General features: G+C 39.1%; 1 protein-coding gene across 1 annotated transcript in view; it reads right to left on the bottom strand.

The window, feature by feature from the left end:
- PDE6A (phosphodiesterase 6A) overlaps positions 1 to 26,117 on the bottom strand; it is a 114,640-nt gene that overhangs the window by 69,510 nt on the left and 19,013 nt on the right. Inside the window, exons 5-9 of the mRNA XM_044659865.1 lie at positions 24,655 to 24,729; positions 17,565 to 17,629; positions 7,477 to 7,543; positions 7,175 to 7,222; positions 2,957 to 3,106 (exon numbers count right to left, since the gene is read on the bottom strand). Of these exons, the coding sequence (XP_044515800.1) occupies positions 2,957 to 3,106; positions 7,175 to 7,222; positions 7,477 to 7,543; positions 17,565 to 17,629; positions 24,655 to 24,729 (405 nt within the window). The remainder of the gene's footprint in view (positions 1 to 2,956; positions 3,107 to 7,174; positions 7,223 to 7,476; positions 7,544 to 17,564; positions 17,630 to 24,654; positions 24,730 to 26,117) is intronic.

The following is a 26,117-nucleotide window of genomic DNA, read 5'->3' as shown; positions in this document are numbered from 1 at the left end:
TATGGGTATAAATATATATATATATATATATATATACACGTGTATGTGTAATTAAGTACACACATGTATAATTCTGCACATGCACACAGATGTATGTATCTACAAACATCTATGTGTGTATTGTATATGTGCATGCATCATGTGTGCATGTGTGTGGTTTTCCTGGCTCTGATTTTTTTGCATCAATTTCTTTAAATCTTTCAATGCTTCTCTCTATAATGGTGAGGTCCAAACCACATCTTTTGACTGATGCCTTGACTAGCTATGCAAACGTTTTGGCTAAGTCAAACAATCTGAACTAAGTGTAAATAGAACCTACACAATAGACTCATTTGATTAGTCAAAGCTATTCCATAAGAAACTGAGTCATACCCTAAGTGATTTGCCCAAAAGGGAGAAATTCCCCCAGAACTGGGAGGAAAAAAGAGATTCTGAGTGTCTGGATTGCAGAGGTTGGAGCAAGCTTAGAACAAGGGAGCAGAGGCAAACTGGTTGTATTGAGAAAACCCCAAGAAAGGATCAACTCTTCCCCACCCCACCCCCACAACTTTCCTTCCAATGTCTACCGATCCAGAGACAACATAATAGAATTTTCTGTTCTGATACCAAATGTTTCCAGAAAACTGAATTTTGCTTCAACAACAAAGAGACCTGGAGTTAACTAGGGATAGGTATAAATGTATGGCTAGGCAAAGGGTTCAACCTCTGCTATTAAGAATCTAATACTCAGGGCTCAGAATAATTGTGAGCAAACTGAGAACTTTTCATCTAAAATAAACTCCCTAAAGAGGAAGAGGAGAGAACCAAATAAACCCTAGGGGCCATTTTATTGCTCTGAAGTATTTATTGTGTGAGGTAATTATTAAAACATGATATCATATCTTTGTTCTTCCTGTCCATCATTTCTTAATTAAGAATAATTTTTCATTAAATGTATATACCACATTATTTACCATTTGTTGCTATCACAAAAAGTGCTGCTATAAATATTGTAGGTATAGAGCCTTTCTTTTTTGTTAATTACCTCTTTTGGATTTCTGGCAGCAGAATCTCTGGGTTCCTTGGTGTGGATATCTTAGCAATTTTATTTGATCATTTCAAATTGCTTCCTAAAACGATTACACTAACCCCCGGCATTACCAACAATGCATTAGTGTACAAATCCTCTGAAGACTGATTATTCCCATCTTTTGTAATCTTTGTCAGCTTCCTGAAGTAGAAACTTCAGGGTTGTTTTGATATGTGTTTCTTTTTAATTTTAATCATTGGAGCATTATTTCATATGTTGTTAATAGTTTGCAATTCTTCTGAAAATTGTTTGTATCCTTTGACCATTTGTAGATTGAAGAAATGATTTTAGGTCTTATATATTTCTGGATATCAAAACCTTATCTGGGAAATTTAATATTATCTGGAAATTTTCCCCCTCTTGTTTGAGTACGTCTTATCCTATAAGGATCAGTTTTGTTTATTTAAAGGCTTCAAGTTAAGGTAAAAAATTCTAAACATTAGGACTATTCCAAACAAGAGTGCATTCCCCCATCAACAGGTGACTCCAAGTGGAATTTGATCACTTGCTTGGGATGTTGAAAGAGAGATATTTTACTCTTTACTACTATAATACCTCTGAGTTCTTTTCAAACACTGAAAGTCTATGATTTCTAAATTTTACCAAGGAAACAGAGAGTTTCTCAAGTAAAGAAAGACAAGCTTCAGATAGGAAAGGAAATATTTTATTTAATGCCTGTTCTAGAATTAGAGAAAATGCCTTTCCTCTTCCTCATCTGTCACTCTTTTTCCAGGTGGAATAGGGAGGACGTAGGGAAGAAGATAGAATAGGGAGTGCACCAGAACTTTAGCCTATGTTCTTAACTTGGTTCTTAACAACCTTCCTTATTTAACCCAGTGCACAATGATGACAAACTACCCCTAGGAGCCCAAAGGTCTGTGATGCCCTCCATCCTTTCCTTCCTCAGGACTCAGGACTATGTGTGTCACTGCCCTTTCTGGGAAAGCCTCCATATGATGCAAACTGATTTTTAAACTTTTTGTTCCCTTGTACATTTTTTCAAGTATTTTTGGTATCAGAAGAATGGCATCTTTAGGGCCTTCTCCTGAGTTAACAATGTATATTTGCTTTAGATGATTCTGTATTTCTCTAAGTAAACAAATCGCATTATTTTGAATTCAAATAAATTTCTATGCTGAAAAAAAGTTCTGAAGCACCTTTCTGTGCATCACACACCCTAATACTAATTCCTAATATATTCCATGTTTACGTATGAATTCACTGAATCAGCTGCCTAGCTATAAACCTCTCAAGGGATTGCATCTTGGTCTTGCTGAATCATTGATTGGGGGAATTGGTGGGGGCAGGCAGTATAAGGGAGTGGAGATGAGAAGGGACAGGGGGATATATTTTGTGACAGGGACCTTCTCTGAAATTAGCAACACAGGTTCTTCTTGGAAAAGACATCAATCAAGGTCCTTTCCTCTCTCCCTTCTCTGTCACCCTTCTCGTCTTCATTTCTGGGTACCCTTTCTTTAATACATTCTCAGGGAGCTCCTTCTGCTCAGGAAATTTCAAGGAGCACATTATTAAGTGTTTCTCAGAGAACAGAACGGGGTCATGTCTCAGGCTTGCTTCCCTTTCACCCATGTTAAATGGAGTCATGCATAAGACATCAGGTCTTCCTAATACCTGTACCACAATGTTCCTCTATAGCCTGGAGATCACAGAAAGATTCCTATCTGCCTGGAAATCATCGCTGTTCTCTTTATTTCTGTACAGTATGTTCCAACCCACTCTCTTGTTCCCAGGTGGACATGGGATCATTCTGCAGGGTCACAATAGGTTGCTTTTCTGAACTCGTTTTGCTGCCCACTTTCTTCCTGCTCATTCACAGGAAAAGTTCAGAAAGGGAGAAAAAGGGACAGGGAGATTGGAGAGAGATACCTCCATGAGTGTCTCATCCATTTCATCGAAGGGTTTGCCATCTTTTCGATTATAAAATGTAGCCACTCCAACAATTTCTTCCTTCTTGTTGACTATAGGCATCGAGAGGACATTTTTAATCATCCATCCGGATTCGTCGAGAGGTTCTTTCTACACAAAGCAAGGAGGTTTATGGTTACTCCCATACTTGTTTGCAAAGATCATCAGACCAATGTCAGGAGCCATTCAGCTGCCTTCAAGAATTATCCAATTGTGCTGGATCAGACTAGGTTAGAATTTGCTCATGTTACTCCTCAATCAAAGTCTGTGAGAGTGTATGATTCAAGACAGCAAGAATCTCTCTATAAGCCAAATGTGCATGCTACTTTATTCCAGAGCCTCTCGGAGAAGTGAAAGGCCTGCTGCCCGTACCTAGAGAAGCAGGTTCAAGGAAATACATGGCCACTAAACTATGGAACTGAATAAAAGAGATCATGCTTTGTTATATATCCTTATACCAAAACTTAATCTTCCACTTTTTCCTCCTCCTCCTCCTTTTTTCCTCCCCTCATTCCCAATGCTAAAACCTAGTTCGTTTCTTTATTAATTAAAAAACAGTCGAATCTATGGCCAAGTTTGGATATTGTGGGCAGCTCCTCAGTATTTTTCAATTATAACATGCTGGCAGGCTGTCTGGGAAACACAGCTATAGTTAATTTGATACCTAAATAAATAATCATTTCTCTAATGTCCCTCCCAAATCAAGGAGAATTGCCTTTTAGATATAATGTAATAGTCTACTGCCAAGATAGCAAAATAAATGACCTGGGGGCAGCTTGGTGACCCAGTGGTTTGAGAGCAAGGTTTTGAGACAGGAGATCCAGGATTCATATCTGACATCAGACCCTGGGCAAGTCACTTAACCTCCACTGCCTAGCCCTTACCACTCTTCTGCCTTGGAACCAATACACAGTATAAATTCTAAGATGGAAAATAAAGATTAAAAAAAATAATAAATGGCCTCAAGAACTCATGCAGAGAAAAGAGGACAATATATACAAGTTATCTAGGAAATCAAGACCCACTTCCTTATCTGCTCACCTGGGTAACCACATGCCTGCCTCTGCCATGTGCCTATCCAGAACCCCTTGAGTCTATATCGATGCTGCAAGTACTGCCATCCCTTGGGCTTGGAAAGTCCATTATTACATCTCGAGTCTCTAAATTGTGCTTAGAAAAAACTGATTGAGCACATGTCACCACCATGTTCTTTTGCCTCAAGGTGATTATCTTGTACATAGTCTTTCCCCTCATTATTCTCTGGACTGTTATCCCAACAATGGAAAATAGGAAAAAAAAAAAAAGAAGAAGAGAGTTCTTTCATAATTCTTTTTATAGGCCAGTACAGAGGAGGGCCTTCTCTTACTAGAGTCCATCCTTCTTTGAGGCCCAGCCAACCAAAACATTTTGGAGGCAGTCTCAGTGTCTGTAACCCATCACATAGGAAGGGCCAAGATGTGGCCCCCAGCTCACTAATTCATCTTTGTCTAGCTTCTGTCACTGAGATCTAGCCTGGAGTTGCTCTTTGTCCTCTAACAAGCTGCCAGAGGGCATATCCATATTCCATAGGGACTCTCTGCTTTAATAAATCCCAGACAAGAGTTCATCAGGTTGATTAGAAAGCATCCCACCTCAATCCTCCTTAAATTCAGGCTACCAGTTAAACATTTGCTGCCCCAGAAAACCAAACCCAGGAACCCCTGGGTATGTTGGTCCTAAACCTTATCTCTGGATAGCTCTCTGGAGAACTGGGAAGGCTCCAATAGCTGGCCTCCTCTTGTTTGCCTTCCCTAATGTCTTGCACTTAGTGTCCCAATAATGTACATGATGTTCTACACCCTCCTTAAACTAAGTCTTTTGTGAAAGACCTCCCATAGGTTGATGGATCAGAAATGCATGTCCATTCCCAACAGCTAATTATATAAATTCAGCAAAGTTTTACAAAATTATTTCAGGCTTACTCTTGCCTTAGAGATTATAAGGATCTATCCCAAGCCTAAAATACAATTAGGAAAGAAAAAAATCAAATGTAAATTAATTTTTTAAATGATGAAAGGAAAGGGAAACACAAAGAGACAGACACAGACATACACACACAGAAATTTCCATCCCTCAAAGAGAAAAGCACTCAGGTGAACCCCCATAAGGTACCCAAGAACAATCTCGAGGAGATTCTCCTTAGCTGTCTTCATTCACAAGGATGAGCATCTCTGATAAACAGATAATTCATATGAAATGCCCTTACTTACCTCATGCTATGACAAGCAATCCATCCACAGATATATATATATATAATTTTTTTAATTGAGCAATCCCAGATAAGTCCTAAAGATAGAGGAGGACTTGGCACTTGGGGCTGATTGGGAGTCAACACAAATAATAATAATAACTTTTATATAATCATGAGGCTGCATAATTCCAGGCACTGTGCTAAGCACTTCACAATTTATTATCTCATTTCGGGTTCACAACAACCCTGGGAGGTAGATGCTATTATAATCCCCATTGTACAGATGAGGAAACTGAGACAAAGAGAGGTCATATAGCTAGTAATTAGGTCTATCCACTGTACTTACTAATTTGTTGAACTCAGATTAAATGGATTAACTCACTGGATTTTGGTGGGTGGTTCATGACAGAGCAAACTGTTTCAATTGGCAAAAAATAAAAATAAAAAAAAAAAAGTTGGGAGAGGACCCATACCTAAGCCTTAGGATCTCTCTCTCATCCCTCTTCATTTTCTTCTTCCTTCACTAACTCAGGACTCAGAAGACTTTGCACCTCCATGGATAGAGTTGTTTTACAATATTGATAGCAGGCCACAGACAACAGCTAGGAGAAGATGAGGAGTGTAGAAATCTAAAAGTGTGGGAAGAACTTTCAAGGCGTACCCAATGAAACTCTTGGCACACCCTTAGAGGGCCACTGGAATAAATGACGAAGCATACTTTTCCCATCTCAGCAGTGACTGTGGGACTATTAGATGTGGGACAGAGACAAAAAGATGTGGGACAGAGATGAGTCAATCAACAAGCATCTCTTAATCTGTTAGATAAGATGACTTTGATGCTTGGATTTTATTTAACATTTTCTTTGTCATATAGGAAGATTCAAGAGGATCAAGGGTAAGGTTTATTGGAATATCATCATAGGACTAAAAAAACTTTTAAAAATTCATAAAAATTAAAATCTAGAAAGTTGCCATTGTTCCACTGTATTTATCCCTTTATTATTTTCTGCAGATGTTTATCAGCTAATCGAGGCCAGGCCTTATACTATACATGAAATTTAGGAAGGGTAGATACTTTGCGGAAAATTTAATCTACACTGTTCTTCAGCGAATGAAATTAGATTAAGGTTTTAAAAATATTTGTTTATGCCTTTTAGGTCAGGAGTTCTGCTTGGCACTGGGGAGACAAAATAATCTCTGCTTTCAAAGAGCTTACGTTTCACTGAAGAGTAGTACACAGATGAGTAAATTTTAAAATACAAAAATATATAAATGCAATATATAATATAAAAGTTAATTTTAATATATTAAAAATTGGTAGGAAGTTTTTAGTATTTATTTATTTTTGGTAAAAGTAGAGTACTAACAACTGGGGGAAGCCAAGAAAGACATAGGAGGTGCCTTTGAGCTGAGCCTTGGTAGAGATGAGAAGGGAAGATAATTTCGGCACAGGACAAAGGCAAAAAGGGGGCAGTTAGGTGGCATGGGGGATAATGTGCTGAGCCTGGAGTCAGGAAGACTCATCCTCATGGGTTCAAATCTGGTTTCAGACATTTACTAGCTGTGTGATCCTGGGCAATTCACTTAACCTGTTTGTCCCAGTTCCTCATCTGTAAAATGAGTTAGAGAAGGAAATGACAAACCACTCCTGTGTTTTGTTTTGTTTTTAAGAAACAAAACCAAAAACAAAACAACAACCCCCCCCAAAAAAAAACAACAAATGGGATCATGAAGAGTCAGACACAACTGAAACAACTTGACAACAACAACCAGAGCCCCTAGGAAACTTAAGGGGTCTTACTCCTTTACCAGCTTCCCTTATTGGTCTTCCCAACTTTGTCAGTGTGACCTCTCAATCAAGTTACCTCCCCCAAAGATATTTGTAACTTTCCCTTTAGAAAAAGAAATCATTGCAAAGCCTTCTCCTGGAGAAGAGAAAAGTGACCTACCTGGAAATCAAAAAAGTCTTCTGAAGAGGCATTCATGATATTGCAAATCTGAAAACCACAAAGAGGAACAAGATGAACCTGAAAGGTCTATGAGAGAGGACCAGGAAGGGGAGGGCAACAGCATTCTTATCTGGCCCTATCCCTACCTACCTCCAATTTCAGTTCTTGCATACTAGAGTGAGACTAAGGAGATACTGGGACATTTGAAGGAGGCTGGGCAACTCCCCATAGTTTTCCCCACTCTGATCCCAAATCATCTTTCTTTCAGGGAGTGGCATCTCTCATCTTAGCCCCACACTCACCAGGCCATTCTGGGCAACATATGTTGGGAGACCACTAACCAGAGCCCAGTGGTCAGGAGTAGGATTCCTGGAAAAGAAGAAAGCAGATCTTGACCTCTCTTTTAGATGGGAATTCAGATACAAACTCTACTAATACTTTTCCTTCCTCTTTTGCTCTTTTTTTTTCTTCTCACTGATAATACCTCTGTTCTTTTGACTAGAAGTGGCTATGTTGCAACTGATATTTTTTTCTTGGCTCTTTATCTTGAAGGCTACAGACTTCCCTTTAAATATCTCAATAATATGATACTAAAACAGTTGTACGTGATAGACACATGCACATTAAATTATTTTTATAAATATTTTGTACAGGATATCCATGGTTATCTTGGCAGCAGTTTTAACTACAAACACTATAGCACTGTAGTACCTGGCCAGGCCTAGCAATTTGGCCCAGATCCCAAGTCTTCCTTATTTATTTAGTGGAAGAATGAACAGTAGTGCTACAGAAAGACTGGTGCAATGAAAAGAGAGTTAACCTTGGCGTCAGGAAGACCTTGGCTCAAGTCTTGCCTCAGTTGTACACTGGCTGTGTGATGTCAGCAGCATTTCTTAACCTCTTAGTCTCCCCGGCAATCGTATAAGATGCAGAGAAAGTGCTGATTTGATTTGATAGAGGGAGTTCCTCACCAGGAGCCCCCCAAGTAGATAAAATCACAGGTCTGGTTTTATATATGTGTATTCACATATGTATCATATTTGTGTATGCTCATGTATCTCATATATGTATATGTATGTGTTTGTGTCCATGTATATATCTACCTAAGGGCAAGGAGAGGTTGGAGCATATTTTACTGAGATGAAGAGAATAGTGAGAAGAGAGAGTGGACAAAGACAGAGACAGAGACAGAGAAAAGAGAGGAGGGAGGAGAAAGAGAGACTATAGGAGAAAGAATTTAGAATAGAAGGAGGGGGAAGGAGATAGAAGGGAGAGGGGAAAAGGGAAAAAAGAAAACACAGGGGAGAGACAGAGAGAGAGAAAGACAGAAAAAGAGAGAGAGAGAGAACTTTTCTTCAGACCTTTTCCAGAAAAAATTCTATTGAGTTAGAAAGAGAAATTCCATTTAAAATCACCTTACACAATATAAAATACTTAGGAATCTATCTGCCAAGACAAAACAACTACAAAACACTTTCCACACAATTAAATCTAGATCTAAACAATTGGAAAAACATTAATTGTTCATGGGTAGGATGAGCTAACATAATAAAAATGACCATTCTACCCAAATTAATTTACTTATTTAGTGCCATACCTATCAAACTACCAAAAAACTTTTTTTGCTGAATTAGAAAAACTATAACAAAGTTCATTTGGAAGAACAAAAGATCAAGAATATCAAAGGAAATAATGAAAAAAATGTGAAGGAAGGTGGCCTAACTACCAAATCTTAAACTATACTATAAAGCATTGGTCATCAAAACAATATGATAGGGGGCAGCTGGGTAGATCAGTGGAGTGAGAGTCAGGCCTAGAGACAGGAGGTCCTAGGTTCAAACCCGGTCTTAGCCACTTCCCAGCTGTGTGACCCTGGGCAAGTCACTTGACCCCCATTGCCCACCCTTACCACTCTGCCATCAATGAGATAATACACCGAAATACAAGGGTTTAAAAAAAAAACAATATGATACTGGCTAAGAGACAGAAGGGAGGATGAGTGGAATAGATTTGGGGTAAGTGACCTCAGCAAGACAGTCTATGATAAACCCAAAGAGCTCAGCTTTTGGGACAAAAATACACTATTTGACAAAAACTGCTGGGAAAATTGGAAAACCGTATGGGAGAGGTTGGGCCTAGATCAACATCTCACACCTTACACCAAGATAAATTCAGAATGAGTGAATGACTTGAATATAAAGGAAGAAACTATAAGTAAATTAGGTGAAAACCAAATAGTATATTTGTCAGATCTTTTGGAAAGGAAAGAGTTTAAAACCAAGCAAGAGTTAGAAAAAAATTACAAAATGTAAAATAAAACTTTTCAATTACATTAAATTAAAAAGGTTTTGTACAAACAAAACCAATGCAACCAAAATTAGAAGGGAAGCAACAAATTGGGAAAAAATCTTTATAACAAAAACCTCTGACAAAGGTCTAATTACTCAAATATTATTATAAGGAGCTAAATCAATTGTACAAAAAAATCAAGCCATTTCCCAATCGATAAATGGGCAAGGGATATGTATAGGCAATTTTCAAATAAAGAAATCAAAACTATCATTAAACACATGAAAAAGTGTTCTAAATCTCTTATAATTAGAGAAATGCAAATCAAAACAACTCTGAGATACCACCTCACACCTAGCAGACTGGCTAACATGACAGCAAAGGAAAGTAATAAATGTTGGAGGGACTATGGCAATATTGGGGCATTAATACATTGCTGGTGGAGTTGTGAATTGGTCCAACCATTCTGGATGGCAATTTGGAACTATGCCCAAAGGGCTTTAAAAGACGATCTGCCCTTTGATCCAGCCATACCACTGTTGGGTCCATACCCCAAAGAGATCATAGGGAAAAAGATTTGTACAAAATTATTTATAGATGCACTCTTTGTGGTGGCAAAAAATTGGAAAATGAGGGGATGCCCTTTGATTGGGGAATGGCTGAACAAATTGTGGTATCTGTTGGTGATGGGATACTATTGTGCTAAAAGGAATAATGAACTAGAGGAATTCCAAGTGAACTGGAAAGACCTCCAGGAATTGAGGCAGAGTGAAAGGAGCAGAACCAGGAAAATATTATACACAGAGGCTGATACACCGTGGCACAATTGAATGTAATGGACTTCTCTACTAGCAGCAATGCAATGATCCAGAATAATTCTGAGGGATTTATGAAAAAGAACACTATCCACATACAGAGGAAGAACTGTGGGAGTAGGAACACAGAAGAAAAACAACTGCTTGAACACATGGGTTGATGGGGACATGATTGGGGATGATAGACTCTAAACAACCATCCCAGTGCAACTATCAATAATATGGAGTTAAGTCTTGATCAATATTACATGTAAAACCTAGTGGAATTGTGCATCAGCTACAGGGAGGGGAGGGCAGTGAGTTTGGTTGGGGGAGGGAAAGAACATGAATAATGTAACCATTGAAAATATTCTAAAAAATAAAAGAGATTGAAAGGGAAAAAAAAGAAAAATAAAAAATTCTATCAAACTATGCTTCCTCCATCTTGAATATATTTTGTAATCCAAATGTGAAGCTTTACATTTATTTCAGTTGAATTCTTTTCTTAATAGATTTAGCCCAAACCTCTAGCCCACTGGTGCCGAACTAAAATTGAAACAGGGCTCTCTCTCTAAATCTCACAAAAGGAGCCCTTGAAACTGCATAAATTGACTTAGAATTGACTAACCAGAGCCTAGTGGTCAAGAGCGAGATTCCCATAAAAGAAAAAAAGCGAATCCTCACCTCTCTTTTGGATGGGAGTTCAGATACAAACTCTGGTACTTTTCCTTCCTTGTTTGCTCTTTCCTAACTTCTTGCTGACAATATCTCTATTCTCTTAACTAGAAGTGACTATTTTCTAGCTGATTTTGTGTGTATGTGTCAGGCGGAGGGCAAGAGGACTCATCTTAAATGCTACAGACTTCCCTTTACATATCTCAGTAATGTGATACTGAAACAGTTGTACATGATCAATACATGTTCATTAAATTTGAGAGACATGGTTTATCCAAGTCATTGATAAAAATGTTGAACAATATTGGATCAAGCACAGATCCCTGGGGCATTCCACTAGACACCATTGTCATGTAGATCTTGAACCATTAACAATGACTATTTGAGTACAGCCATCCAACCAGTTCTGAATCCTTCTGATTGTTTGGTTGTCTCATCCATCTCTTTCCATATTCTCCATGAGAAAGGCATAAGATGGGGCCAGCTAGGCGGCTTAGTGAATAGAGAGCCATGCCTGGGGACTGGAGGTCTTGAGTTCAAATCTAACCTTAGACTCTCCCTAGCTCTGGGACCCTGGGCAAGTCACAATTCCAATTGCCTAGCTCTCACTGCAATTTTGCCTTGGAACCAATACTTAGCATCAATTCCAAGATAGAAGGTAAAGATTTTAAAAGAAAAAAAAAAAGAATGGTATGAGATACCCTATCAAAACTTTAGTAAGATCTAGATAAACAATATCCATAGGATTTCCCTCATCTAATAGTTTAGGATTTCTTAAAAAAAAAAAAGTGGGTGAGGGGAGGGAAAGGAGGTTAATCTGTCATGATGTATTTGTTCCTGATAAAGCCATGTTATAAGGAATTTCTGGGACAAGGTGGAAATCATCTTGAGTGATAAGTTAATTGGTTGAGACCTCGGAATGTACCCAGGTGGTGTGAGCTAGGACCAAAAGGCAGTTGGACCCACCCCTATAAATACCCAGGATACACGGCACACAGGGACTCCGTTTTGAGTATTGCTGGGTGGAGGGTGGATCTGGGAGTGTGGGGAGGCCCATACCTACAATCTAGCATCCTCGTTGAGAGCTTTAGGAAACTATCATACCTACAATCAATAGAGTTATGAGAGAGCAGTATTATTGACATCAAGAAGAACATCAATAGCCCTCCCTATGCTTTGGCTTGGCTCCAGTCAAGTCAAGCCAGAGTTAGTGAGAGGGTGAAGAATCTCCAGCCTATATTTGATCCAACAACATCTATAGTTTCTGATCATCTCCTTGGATTAATTAGCAATAGCATCCCCCAAAACTCTTCCCTTTCCCCTGTTCCTAACCCCTTGTTGAGCAAGAATTAAATACGGTTGTTTAGGTTCAAGTCAAAGTTTGGAGTACCTTTCCTGATTGGTGAAACATCTAAAGCCATTAGGAAGGGGAATTTATTCATGCAGTCAGTCTCATAGCGTTATCCAACCAGCATACTAGTATTAGCCCATATCAACATCAGAACCAATCCCAGGCTAAGGAACTAGAGAAGTTGATAACACACACAACTCCTCATTGGTTACTTGCTTCGGCAACTGTTAAAGGAGACAGCTTGACAGACTCAGTCCAGTAGAGCCTGTCAGGCTGGGAGAGACATAGCCCTTCTATTATTAATACTACATAGAGATCCCAGTGTGGGTGTGTGCTTCTCTTTTCCCTTTTTTAACAGGCCCTCGAACTCTTTGGTATCATTGCTTCCCTTTCAAGATTTTCAACAACTGTTTGTATAATGATGCATTCTAAAAATTTCCCAGGACTCAGACACATTCCCTGGTATAGAGTTTGTAGACTTTATTCTAGTCTCTTTTTTGGAGATGAAGATATGTGCCCTTCAATCTTGTGGCATCTTTTCCCTTTTCCCCATGTAAATGGGGTAAATTAAATACTGGGTTTAGAGAAGGGGAGAAGGAGGAATGTTTGGGTGAAGAGGAATGAAGGAGGAGTGAAGGGTGGTTGCTTGACACACAGTTACACACTAGAAATCTCACCAAACATACAAATACAGGACTTGGGAATGGATGATGACAGTTGGGAAGCAATGCCACTTCAGACCAACTCAGCCAGAGTTTTCCTATTAAATGACAATGAGCCCTTTTGGGTTGTGGAATGAAACAGGAGGAAGTTATAAAAACGCAGTTTAATAGGTAATTTAAGGGTAAAATATGTGGGGAAAGGTCACCCTAAAACTAGGTATCTAAGGACAAAACTCAGGGACTGGGAGATGGGTCAGGATCTACACTATTCTAACCCAGGCTGCCTGGATTAGCCTAAAAGGCTAGAAGGTAAATGGGTGTCTCACAACTTGAGTTCACTTCTGTTCCAGCGATGATCCAGCACAGGTCCTCAGCAAAATTAATCCAAAGGTAAAGACAAGGAGCTTGAATCAGCCTGGAATGTCCATCACCCAAGTCTGATCCTCCTGCTCAACTTGAATTTCCCACAGGCAGGTGTTTCTTCTGGGAGACAAATCCATTCTCCAAGGCTCTCCACTAGAGGCAGTTTACCAGCGTCCAACTGCTCTCAGCCATAACAGAGTCTCTCAGGAATCACATCCTTCCTTACCACTATTCCATCATTGGAACCTTTAGGTCTTCTCTGATAGCCTGGGTGCTAATTTCACTAAATTTCTAAACTCTTGGTTTTCCTCATAACACCCATCATCCTTTTTTTTTTTAACCCTTACCTTCTGCCTTAGAATCAATACTGTGTATTGGTTCCAAGGCAGAAGAGCGGTAAGGGCTAGGCAATGGGGGTTAAGTGACTTACTCAGGTTGCACAGCTCAGAAGTATCTAAAGCTAGATTTCAACCTAGAACCTTCCAACTCCAGGGTTGGTGCTCAATTCCATTGTGTTACCCAGCTGCCTTGCCATCATCTTTAAAATGTCACTGAGTGGAGCTCAGGAAAGAAAAATTCTAATTCTTTCAGTACCCAAGGATGGGTTTTTTGCAAAGAGGGTAGGGGACTATTGGTAACAGAACAACGTATACCATTATGTTGGTTAGTTTTTTTAATTGATTTCTTCGTCGCTTATGTTCTTTGTTGAAAGGGATGGCTCTTTGTGTTGTGTAGTGGATGACTTTATTTAGAAATGAAGGTCTATGGGAAAGGAAGGAATTTAAGACCAAGCAGGAGATAGAGAACACTAAAAAATGTAAAATGAATAATTTTGATTATATTAAATTAAAAGGTTTCTGTACAAAAAAAACCAGTGCAACCAAAATTAGAAGGGAAGCAACAAATTGGGGAAAAAATTTTATAACAAAAACCTCTGACAAAGGTCTCATTTCTCAAATTCACAAGGAGCTAAGTCATTTGTACAAAAAAATCAAGCCATCCCCCAATTGATAAATGATCAAAGGACATGAATAGGCAGTTTTAAGATAAAGAAATCAAAACTATCAATAGTCACATAAAAAGTGTTCTAAATCTCTCATAACTAGAGAAATTCAAATCAAAACAACACTGAGGTACTACCTCACACCCAGAAGATTGGCCAATGTGACAGTAAAGGAAAATAATAAATGTTGGAGAGGTTGTGGCAAAATTGGGACACTAATGTATTGATGGTGGAATTGCAAATGAATCCAGCCATTCTGGAAGGCAATTTGGAATTATGTGCAAAGGGCTTTAAAAGAATGCATACCCTTTGATCCAGCAATACCACTGCTGAGTTTGTACCCCAAAGAGATAATAAGGAAAAATACTTGTACAAAAATATTCATAGCCACGCTCTTCGTAGTGGCAAAAAATTGGAAAATGAGGTGTCCCTCGATTGGGGAATGGCTGAACAAATTGTGGTACATGATGGTGATGGAATACTATTGTGCTGCAAGTAATGATGATCTGGAAGCTTTCCATATGAACTGGGAGAACCTCAATGAACTGATGCAGAGTGGAATGAGCAGAACCAGGAGAACATAGTACACAGAAAGTGAAACATTGTGGAACAATTCAATGTAATGAACTTTGCTACTAGTACCAGGACACTCCTGAAGGACTTATGGGAAAGAATACTCTCCACATTGAGAGAAAGAACTTTGAGAGTAAAAATGTAAAAGCAAAACATGTGACATCACTTATCACATGTATATATAGGTATGTGATTTGAGATTTAGGCCTTTAAAAAAAATCTCTTGATAGCAAAAATGAATAATATGGAAATAGGTATCAAGTAACATTTGTCCCTAAGAAAGTACAAGCTCTTAAAAATTCCATCTCCTAATCTATCAAATAAGGACTTGCATTTTTAAAGTAATTTTTCCCCCAAAATGCTTTTAATATCAGTGTGACACCTCCCCCGACTCGCTTCCTTAAACCTCTCTTGCCTAATGGAGGAAAAATTTTTTTTTCTAAATAAGTTAAATTACTGCTTGTGAACTCTATCTAACTTCTGCTTTCAGAGATTAGTCTCATTAATTCTATCTCTTTCAGGCTTAAATAATTAATGTTAATATTAATTAAAGTGCTTTGAAGTAATAGTAATAGGTGGCATTATAGAGTTCCTTTTTTTCTTTTTTAAAGCCCTTATCTTCTGTTGTAGTATTTATTCTAAGAATAGCAAGGAGGTAAATGATTTGCCCGGGGTCATAGGACTAAGAAATGTTCAAGGCTAGATTTGAACTCAGGTCCTCCCAACTTCAGGCTTGGCATTCTATCTGCTGTGCTACCTATATGCCCCTGTTTGTAGAGTTCCTTGAGCTTTGCAAGAGGGACAGCCTGAGGCAGCGAAGTAGCGTAGTAGATCGAGTGCTGGACCTGCAGTTCAAAAGATCTGAGTTCAAATCTAGGTGCAGTCACTTATTTGCTGTGTAGCCATGGGCAAGTCACTTTACCTCTGTTTGTTTCAGCTTCCTCAGCCACAACATTGTGATAATAATAGCATCTACTTCTCAATTGTTGTAAGGATCAAATGAGATAATAACTTTACAATACATAGCCCATAGTAGCTGCTATATGAATACAGAAGTAGTAGTAGTTGTAATAGTGGTGGTAGTGGTGGTGGTAGAGACAGAGATGGCTTGATCTGGGTTCAAGTCCTATCTCTGGCATATACTGACTGTGTGACTGAACGGAGGTGACTTAGTCTTTCATTGGGTAGTGGCTTCAGTGGCCCAGCTCTCTAAGACGATACATTATAGATGAGGATGCATATGCCATTAAAATCAAAACTCTGGACACTGCCACCCCCCAGATTATAGCCTCCCCCATCCCCAATCAAGGGAAAAAAATAAAGGCTTGCAGACATTTTACCCAATCATTAAAAAAAAACCTGTGTGGTGAGTACTAATAATACAATTGTGCTCAATTTACAAGTCAGGAAACTGAGCATAGGAAAAGTTATGTGACTTGCCCAGAGTCACACAGTTAATAAGAATTAGAGGTCATTATTAGAAACTGTTTTTTAAAAAAACAAAACAAAACAAAACAAAAACCTTTACCTTCCATCTTAGGATCTATACTCTCTATTGGTTCTAAGGCAGAAGAGCAGTAAGGGCTAGGTCAGTGATGGGCAAACTTTTTAAAGAGGGAGCCAAAGGAAAAGAAATGCTCATCTGTCAGTCTGTTTCTAAGGCAACTCTTTCGAAATTTCGTTGCATTGTATCCTACTCATGTCAGATTAGGAATAATGTCACATGGCCAGATAGAACATTTCAGGGGCTGTATATGGCCCACTGGCCGTAGTTTGCCCATCACTGGACTAAGCAATGGGAGTTAAGTGATTTGCCCAGGGTCACAGAGCTGGGAAGTGTCTGAGGTCAAATTTGAACCCAGGACCTCCCATCTCTATCCCTGGCTCTTAATCCACTGAGCCACCCAGCTGCCCCTGAAACCATGTCTTCTTGATTCCAAATCTAGAATCCTATAACCAAAAATTCTTAGCATGGGTTCAGTTCGCTGGTTTTTTTAAAAAAAATTTTTGATAACTGTATTTCAATATAATTGTCCTTTTTTGTAATATTATACATTTCAAACATTTTACATTATTGTACATGTAAAATCTTTATCAGATTGCTTACCATTTCAGGGAAGGGGGAGATTGGGAGGGAATTTGGAACTCCAAATATAAAGGGAAGAATGTTAAGAAATTGTTTTCATATGTAATTGGGGAAAAATAAAATATTATTTAAAAAAATATTATGTATTTCATATGCTTCACCAGACTGCCAAAGAGGTCCATGCTGCCAAAAAGGCCAAGAATCTTGCAATGTACACACTTTCCCATGCTTTTTCTCATACCCTTTGTAGGACACTGCCAACAACAGCCCCACCTCCCTTCCTTTTTCTTTCATTGATGTTGATTATACATGGTAGCATTTGCATTTTTAAAAAAATATGTTATTTTAAACCTTTACCTTCTGTCTTAGAATTGATACTAAATATTGGTTCCAAGGCAGAAGAGGAGTAAGGACTAGGCAATGGAGGTGAAGTGACTTGCCCAGGATCACACATCGCGGAAGTGTCTGAGGCCACATTTGAACCCAGGACATCCCATCTCTAGGCTTGGCTCTCAATCCACTGAGCCACCCAGCTGCCTCTCTGACAATGGAGAATCCCTTTATATGGCCCATATCCTTTCAATGGAAACTTACGGGATTACTTTTATGTCCTCTTTCCCATGGAGGATATAGTCGATGACTTTATAAAAGTTGATTTCCTAGACAAAGGAGAGAAAAAATATACATGAACAGCCCTGAGCTCCAGCATCACTTTTAAACAGACAGGAACTACCGTCTGACCATAGAACTGGTCTTGTTCTTTGTTATTTAATCTGGTTTTCAGAAAATAAGTAGTCCTGGGGGGAAATTTCGATGAAAGGTAGGCATGGCAAAACAAAGCATCAACTTTGGACCATGGATCTACCAAGCCGGCTCATGGGAGAGTAGCAAGTGAGCCGAAGACATGATAGCTGTCAAAGGGAGTCAGGCCAAAAAGGATGGAAGGTGTACTCACTTTCAGGGTGAGACAGGGGATTACTGAGAGTGGGAGAGGTAGAAGAAAATAACAATAATAATAGCTTACATTTACAGAGTACCTACTATGTGCCAGGCATTGTGCTAAGCCTGCTATAATTATTATCTCACTTCATCTTCATGGCAATTCTCAAAGCTAGGTGTAATTGTCCCCATTTTAAAGATGAGGAAACAGGCAAACAGATAAGTGATTTGTCCAGGGTCACACAGTTAATGATAGGTGTGTGAGGTTAGATTTGATCTCAGGTATTTGTGACTCCAAGGAAAAAATGAAAATTCTTGTTGGGAGACTAGAGAAATGGTTACGCCTTTTTTTTGTTTTGTTTTGTTTTGTTTTGTTTTTTTGCTACTGGAAAAATGGTGTCCCATTGCCACTCCTCAGGATCAGACTTTCATGGACATCTTGAACTGAATGTACTATTCGCATCTCAGATCCAACACTTCCAAAACTGAGCTCATTCTCTTTTCCACTCAAATAACTGCCTGCTTATGAACTTCTCTGTTACTCTCACAGGTACCACCAACTTACTGAGACCTTCTATATCCTCAAAGTTATGCTGTACTCCTCACTCTCATCTTACATCTGTTGCCAAGTCCTATTCCTTCTACCTCTTCCATCTCTAGTCGAAACCTCTTCTTTCCACTCATATAATCTATAATATCTCTAACCCTATTCAGGAACTCATCACCTCTTGCTGGGAGTATAGCACTAATCTCATTTATTTCCAGTCTTCGGGTCTCTTCCCATTCCAGTTTGTCTTCCACTCAGCTGCTAAGGTCATTTTTCTAAGGCGTAGGTCTGACCATGCCATCCTCCTCAGTCCCCTCAAGAAGCACAGAATTATATATCTAGAGTTAGAAAGGACCTCAAAGCCTTTTGGTTATCTAGCCCACCCCCTTCATTTATAAGTAAGAAAACTGAGTTCTAGGAATGTTAAGTAACTTGTCCAGTGTCACCTACATAATAAGTGTCAGAAGTGAGATTTGAACCTACATCCTTTGAAATGCATGGGCAGCTCTTTAGAAATATTGAATGAGGGACAGCTAGGTGGCTCAGTGGAAAGAGAGCCAGGCCTGGGGAAGGGAGGTTCTGGGTTCAAATCTGGTCTCAGACATTTCCTAATTTTATGACCTTGGGCAAGCCATTTAACCACAAACGCTTCATCCTTACTGCTCATCTGCCTTGGACCTAATTCTTAGTCTAGATTCTAAGGCATAAAGTAAGGGTTAAAAAAAAAAGAAAAGAAATGTGTTGAATGATTGTAATGATGATCAACTGTGAAAAATTTAACTACACTGATCAAGACAATGATCCAAGACAGTTCCAAAGGACCATGATGAAAAATGCTATCTACTTCCAGAGAGAAAACCAATGAACTACGAGTACCGATGGAAGTATATTTTTTTAACTTTATTTTTCTTGGTTTGTGTGTGTTTTCTTTTGTAACATGACTAATATGGAAATGTCTTACCTGACTTCACATGTATAATTGATATCATATTTGCTTGCCTTTTCAAGGGGTGAGGAAAGAGCAAGAGGGAAAGAAAGAATTTGGAACTCAAAAAATTTTAAATTAATGTTAAGGAGTCAGTGAGCTAGGTGGCTTAGTGGATAAAGAGCCAAGTCTGAAGATGGGAGATCTTGGGTTCAAATCTAACCTCATACATGTCCTAGCTCCCTGGGTAAGTCACTTAACTCCCATTGCCAGGCCTTTACTACTCTTCTGCCTTGGAACCAATACACAGTATTGACTCTAAGACAGAAGTTAGGTGTTTTAAAAAAAGAACATTAAAACTGTTTTATACATAATTGGGAAATATTTAATGAAATAAAAATTTTAAATGTATTTTTTAATTTTTTATTATTATTTTTATAACCCTTACCTTCTGCCTTAGAACCAATACTGTGTCTTGGTTCTAAGACAGAAGAGTGGTAAGGGCTGGGCAATGGGGGTTAAGTGACTTGCCCAGAGTCACACAGCTAGAAAGTGTCTGAGGCCAGATTTGAACCCAGGACCTCCCATATTTAGGCCTGGCTTACAATCCACTGAGCTACCTAGCTTCCCCATAAAAAGTATTTTTAAAAAGAAATATACTGAAGAGATGAATATTTGAAAGCCTAGGGGGTGGAGAGACCTGCCTTGGACATCTTTAGAGGCTCAGAGAATAATGTTCCTAGAGCCACACCATTTCTCCTCCATGACGGAATGCTCATTCCCTAGGACATTTGACTTGTCCTCTGTGGGAAGACTTTTGGGGGAACTAGCAAAGATATTAAGGTAACCAATAGTTCCTTCTCTCTGAGACTCAAGGATCCTTACTCTTTACAGAAATGCTGGCAAAACTTCTAACTGGGTTTGGAACCTGTCAGTGTTTGAGCAAACAGAAGTTGCTTTCATAGAAGACAAGGAGAGCAGTGTGCCAAATGTAAACATTGCTCCTGGTCAGGAGCTCAGCAGTTTTACACAGTTATTAGGCCAAGGTTCCACCCTAATTAGACATGCAGAAATAACTTGGGATTTTAAAGTTGTCAGAAGAGTCAATGAGCACCTCTGTTAACTGTCAAAAGAGACTAGTTTACAACACAAGTGACTGTCTAAATCAGCCACAAATACAGTTCATGACAAACTTCCTTACATAGAAATATACTCTCTTAAAAATAAGATGCAATTGGAGAGCATATTTCAGGACCAGAGAAGGAAAGGAGGGAATGGCTATAACTGCTATTTAGGAGCCCTCAAGCAATGCTGCCTATAAAATACAGTACTAGATATGAGATGAAGTCCGATAAAACCTGTGCCCTCAAGAAGCTTACAATCTGAAGGAGAGCACAAAATATTGCACAAATGCTGTAAGGTACATTGGACAAAGATTACAAAGAAAAATTCATGAACTACTAGGAGAGATATGAGCTAAAAAAGAGTATTTCCAATGTGGGGTGAGAAGAGAGGGTTCAGAATATCTAATTGGTTAGGTTCCATCTGGTCTTGTAATTTACAACTGAGTTGAGAGAGATTTTTAAATTTTTAACTTAAGAAATAGAATAATGTTCCCAATCAACAAATGGGCAAGGGATTTGAATAGGCAGTTCTCAGATGAAGAAATCAAAACTATCAATAATCGCATGAAAAAGTGTTCGAAATCCCCCCCCAATTAGAGAAATGCAAATCAAAACAACTCTGAAGTACCTCCTCACACCTAGCAGACTGGACAATATGACAGCAAAGAAAGGAGGGGATGTGGCAAAATTGGGACACTAATGCATTGCTGTTGGAGTTGTGAATTGATCCAACCATTCTGGAAGGAAATTTGGAATTATATGCAAAGGGTGTTAAAAGACTGTCTGCCTTTTGATCCAGCCATATCACTGCTGAGTTTGTACCCCAAAGAGATAATAAGGAAAAAGATTTGTACAAAAATATTTATAGCCGCACTCTTTGTGGTGGCAAAAAAATTGGAAAATGAGGAGGTGCCCTTCGATTGGGGAATGGCTGAACAAATTGTAGTATAAGATGGTGATGGAATACTATTGTGCTGAAAGGAAAAATGAACTGGAAGATTTCTATGTGAACTAGAATGACCTCTAGGAATTGATGCAGAGCAAAAGGAGCAGAACCAGGAGAACCTTATACACAGAGACGGATACACTGTGGCACAATCAAATATTATGGACTTCCCTATTAGAAGCAATGCGATGACCTAGAACAATCCAGAGGAACTTATGGAGAAAGAATGCTATCCACATCCAGAGGAAGAACTGTGGGAGCAGAAACACAGAAGAAAAACAACTGCTTGATCACATGGTTTGATGAGGATATGATTGGGGATGTAGACTCCAAACAATCACTCTATTGCAAATAGTAATAATATGGAAATATGTCTTGATCAATGACACATGTAAGACCCAGTGGAACTGACTGCAGAAGTGGGGAGTGAGGAGAGAAGGGAAAGAACATGAATCATGTAACCATGGAAAAATATTCTTAATTAATAAATTAATTAAAAAATGTAAGATATCACTCTATCTTTATCAGTAAAATGAAGGAGTTGCAAATATGAATAATATGTAAATAGGTTTTGAACAACAATACATGTTTAACCTAGTAGAATTGCTTGTCAGCTCCAGGAGGAGGGAGAGAAGAGGGGTAGGAAAAATCATGAATTATGTAACCATGGAAAAATATTCTTAATTAATAAATTATTTTTAAAAAAGAAATAGAATAATGAAAAGAGCACTGGGGCTGGGGGCAGAACCCTCCACAAGAAAGCCCAGCTGTATCATATTCTAAAGGGAGGATCTTCGCTAAGTCACTGCCTTCCTCTGATTCAGTTTTTTTTATCAGTAAAATGAAGGAGTTGGAAAATACGATTTTTAGGTACCTTTCATCTCTAAATTCTATGATCTCGAATGAGGGAAAGAGATCAGGAAGAAAGAGAAGAGAAGGGGAATAGAAGGTATAAAGAGTCAGTTTGAGAACAGGCCCATTTGGTCATACTTGAGGGATGAAAAGCAAACTGCCTTCTCATCATGACTAGCAGTCAAAGAATCCCAGTGTGTTAGAGCTGGAAGGAATATTTAGTGCAATCCTACACATAAACACACACACACACACACACACACGAGAGAATATTTAATCCAATTGTACACACCCATATACACTATACACATCAGAAAACATTGAGTCTAGTCCTACAACATACACAGTCACGCACACATACACATAGTCACACACGGTGTCTCACAGCACCCCTACTCCCCACTGTTTCCTCCTCTCCCTTGTGGGTCATTTTGGATAAGGCTCTAACTTAAGATAGTCACAAGAACTGCCTGAAAACTAGAACTAACACTTCTAGCTCCTTGATCCTAAACAAGTCGCTTTGGTTTGTCTGTGGACAGATCCTGTAATCAAAGTCCCTCTCCCAATGTGGATTAGCAACTATTCTGCAATTTATTATTTTAGACATTTTTCAGGAGCTCTGAGAGGTGGGGTAATTTGCACAGGGTCCCACAGACACTACACTATGTGTGGGAGGAACAGCTGAAGCCCTGGTTTTCTTGATTCCTAAGCAGGTCCTCTGTCCAGTGCATTAGACACAGCTCTCTTTCCTCACTGTGAGAGGTAGATAATAGCATACTGCTTACTCACAAAGATGTAAGGAAAATTAAAAATTTCATAAGCCTCAAAATACTTCAGTGACCAGTTAATTTGCACAGATGATAAAACAGGCATAGATGGGGAAAGAGATCTGTCTAAGGACTCTCAGCTTGTTAGTGGAGCACCAGGGTTCAATTGCCTGGCTCCTGATGTCCAGGACTCTGTTTTTTCTATCCTACTGAGCCACCTCAGATATTTATAAGGTGCTGACTCCTCCAGTTAACCTAAAAAAAGAAGTCTGGTAAAGAGGGGACATGAAGGAAGATGAAAGCTATAGCTATCTCGCTTAAATCACTCTTCTGAGAACTCTGGAACTGGATTCAGAAAGGCTGGGTTTATATCTCATCTCTATCACTTACTTAACTAGTGGGACCCCGGGAAAGTCGCTTGACCTTCTTGGGTCTCAGGCTCCTCCTCTGTAAAAGTAGAAGAGTTGTATCAGGTGGTTTTGAGGTCCCTTCTAGCTCCAGAGTTATGAATCTTTGTAATCTAATCATGGCTTAACCTCTGTCTGCTCCCAGGCAAGACTGCAACCTAATCTATAGGTTAGCTGCTGACTCAGGCCATTACAGTATGTAGTTCTGTTGTTCCAGGGCACCTGAGCTGACCCATGGAATAAATGTATCGGTGTAATAAGAGGCCAGATGATAAGGTTTCTAAAGATAACATAGTCAACTAGAAAGAACTGATGTCACAGCTTTGCCTCAGACTCACTATGTGAACAACAAATCACTCAGTTTCAGTTTCCAGATTTGTAAAATGGAGATACTGTTTGATTCCCTATTCCATAGAGGAAATATTGATTCTTCCCCCACCATATCTTACATCTGATCCCTTCTTTCCATCCACACACTGCCCTGACCCAAGCCTCCTAATTGGGCTCTTTGCTGCTAAGTTCCTAACCCTCTCCAGTTCATCTTCCCCCTCAGAGTTGCCAATTGACAAAAGCATATGCTACTACTTTGTTCTAGAAGCTCTAGTGGGTCCCTCTTCCCTCTAGAATGTAATTCAAGCTCCACTGTTTGACAGAAAAGTCCTTCACAATCTACCTCTAGCCCATCTCTCTAGGCTTACTGTATATCACTTTCCTTTATGAACACTACACTCCAAACAAACCGACCATCTCCCATCTCTGTACCTCTGAACAGACCAGTTTTATGCCTGGAACACATTCCTTCCTTACCTCCACTTCTTAGAATTCCTATTTTTCCTTCAAAGCTGAGAGTAAATACTATCTCCTACATGATATCATCAGTTGTTCATGCCTTCCTTCCCTCAAATATTTTGTATTTATTACAGATTTACTTACATATGTACATGCCCCCTCTTCAGATAGAATGTCAGCTCTGGGAGGGCAGAGATTGTTTCATTTTTATTTTTGTAGCTCCAGAATCTAGCTGAGTGCTTACCTGGCACATAGTAGGCACCTTATACGTGCTTGTCAAACGAATAAGGTTGGAATGAGATAATATGTGTCAAGTATGAGGCATGGCTATGTGAACGTGAGCTTCTTTACCAGGACAAAGGGCATTTTGAAAACTTCAGTGACTTACCCTTCCATCTGGTGTCCTGGGTCCTGAGTAGGGTGGAGCTTCTCCCATCAACACTGGCCAGACGTCAAAAAATTCCTAGGAAAAAAAAGTCATAACGATAGCATTAAGAGGGACTTAAAAAACATACCAAGGCAAAAAGGAGGTTATGAAAGAAGAGGCAGTTGTAGTCTTATATTATTTGTTTGTAGATGATTTTCCCTTCTGAGCTATGTATTTTTCTAAAGAGCAAGGAGAGTATCTTGCTCATAGGTTTAGGGTTGGAAGAGACCTTAAAAGATTTGCCTGATTTTCTACCTTAGGAGGAGAAAACCACCATTATATACATGACCGGTCTAAGACCTTAAGAGGATTCCACCTGAGGCCATACTCTAGGAATGTTGATAATATATCCTACCTCATTTCTCAGTTATTAATAGACTCCTACAGTGTCATATCTAGCACCATCCTAGTGACTCTGAATCCCTAGCCTTCATCACTCAAGTCCTTCTTCCTTCCTCATTGTCTGATCTCATTCCCATACACTTAACTCAATCCCTCCCCCTCCTACTCCTACTAATGTTCCCCTTTACAGCTATCCACCCCTTCCACTGTGTTCTCTGGAATACCTACTCCATAAGCAACAAGTTTGCTTTCATTTTTAAATCTTCCTTTTCCTCTCCTTCAGTCTTCTGACTCCCAAATGAGACCTAGGTCCTTCCTGATGATGTAGTCTCATGCTCATTTTTTTCTAGCACCAGATCTTTCACTTTCATTCATTCCCTCAACTCACTGGTGGAAATAGAGGTGTTGGAATACTACTTGCTCTCCACTGCCAATTCTAAGTTTTCCCTCTGCCACTATCACTCAGTGCCCTCTCTTCCTTAGAGGTTCGGTTCATATCTACTACCCTATCAAATTTCTAGTAGCTGTTATCTACCAGCCTCTAGGTAATTCCCTCTTCTTTCCCCAGTGGATTAAACACTTCATTTACAGTTTTTCTCTCCTTCTCCTCTCCTGTCCTCATACTAAAAGTCTTCAATATACATATTGATATCCTCTCAAACCTTTTAATTTCATTTGATTTGCTACTCCATCCTACTCAGTTATATACAAATATATTTATATCCACGATCTTGTCACCTACCACAAATGTACCACTTCCATGTTCATTAATTCAGAAATTTCATTATCTGATCACAATCTATGGTCATTTCATCTTTTCCTTTTCCTTAAAATACCAAACCTTCTTTTTATGTAGTCACTGTGACTTCTAGTCTCTCCACTCCACAGTTTTTTCCCAGACTGTCAACCTCACACTCTCCTCCCTTTCCTGTCTGAATCTGTTGGTTAACCAGTTTAATTCACATATACCAAAATTTGTTTAGCCATTCCCAACTAGTAGATTTCCTTCCTTCCTTCCTTCCTTCCTTCCTTCCTTCCTTCCTTCCTTCCTTTCCTTTTTTCCTTTCTTTCTTTCTTTCTTT

This window comes from Gracilinanus agilis, chromosome 2, assembly GCF_016433145.1.
Source record: "Gracilinanus agilis isolate LMUSP501 chromosome 2, AgileGrace, whole genome shotgun sequence".
Taxonomy (NCBI): Eukaryota; Metazoa; Chordata; class Mammalia; order Didelphimorphia; family Didelphidae; genus Gracilinanus; species Gracilinanus agilis.
Note: the sequence above shows the minus strand (reverse complement) of the source record. Positions and strands in the feature narration are given on the sequence as shown.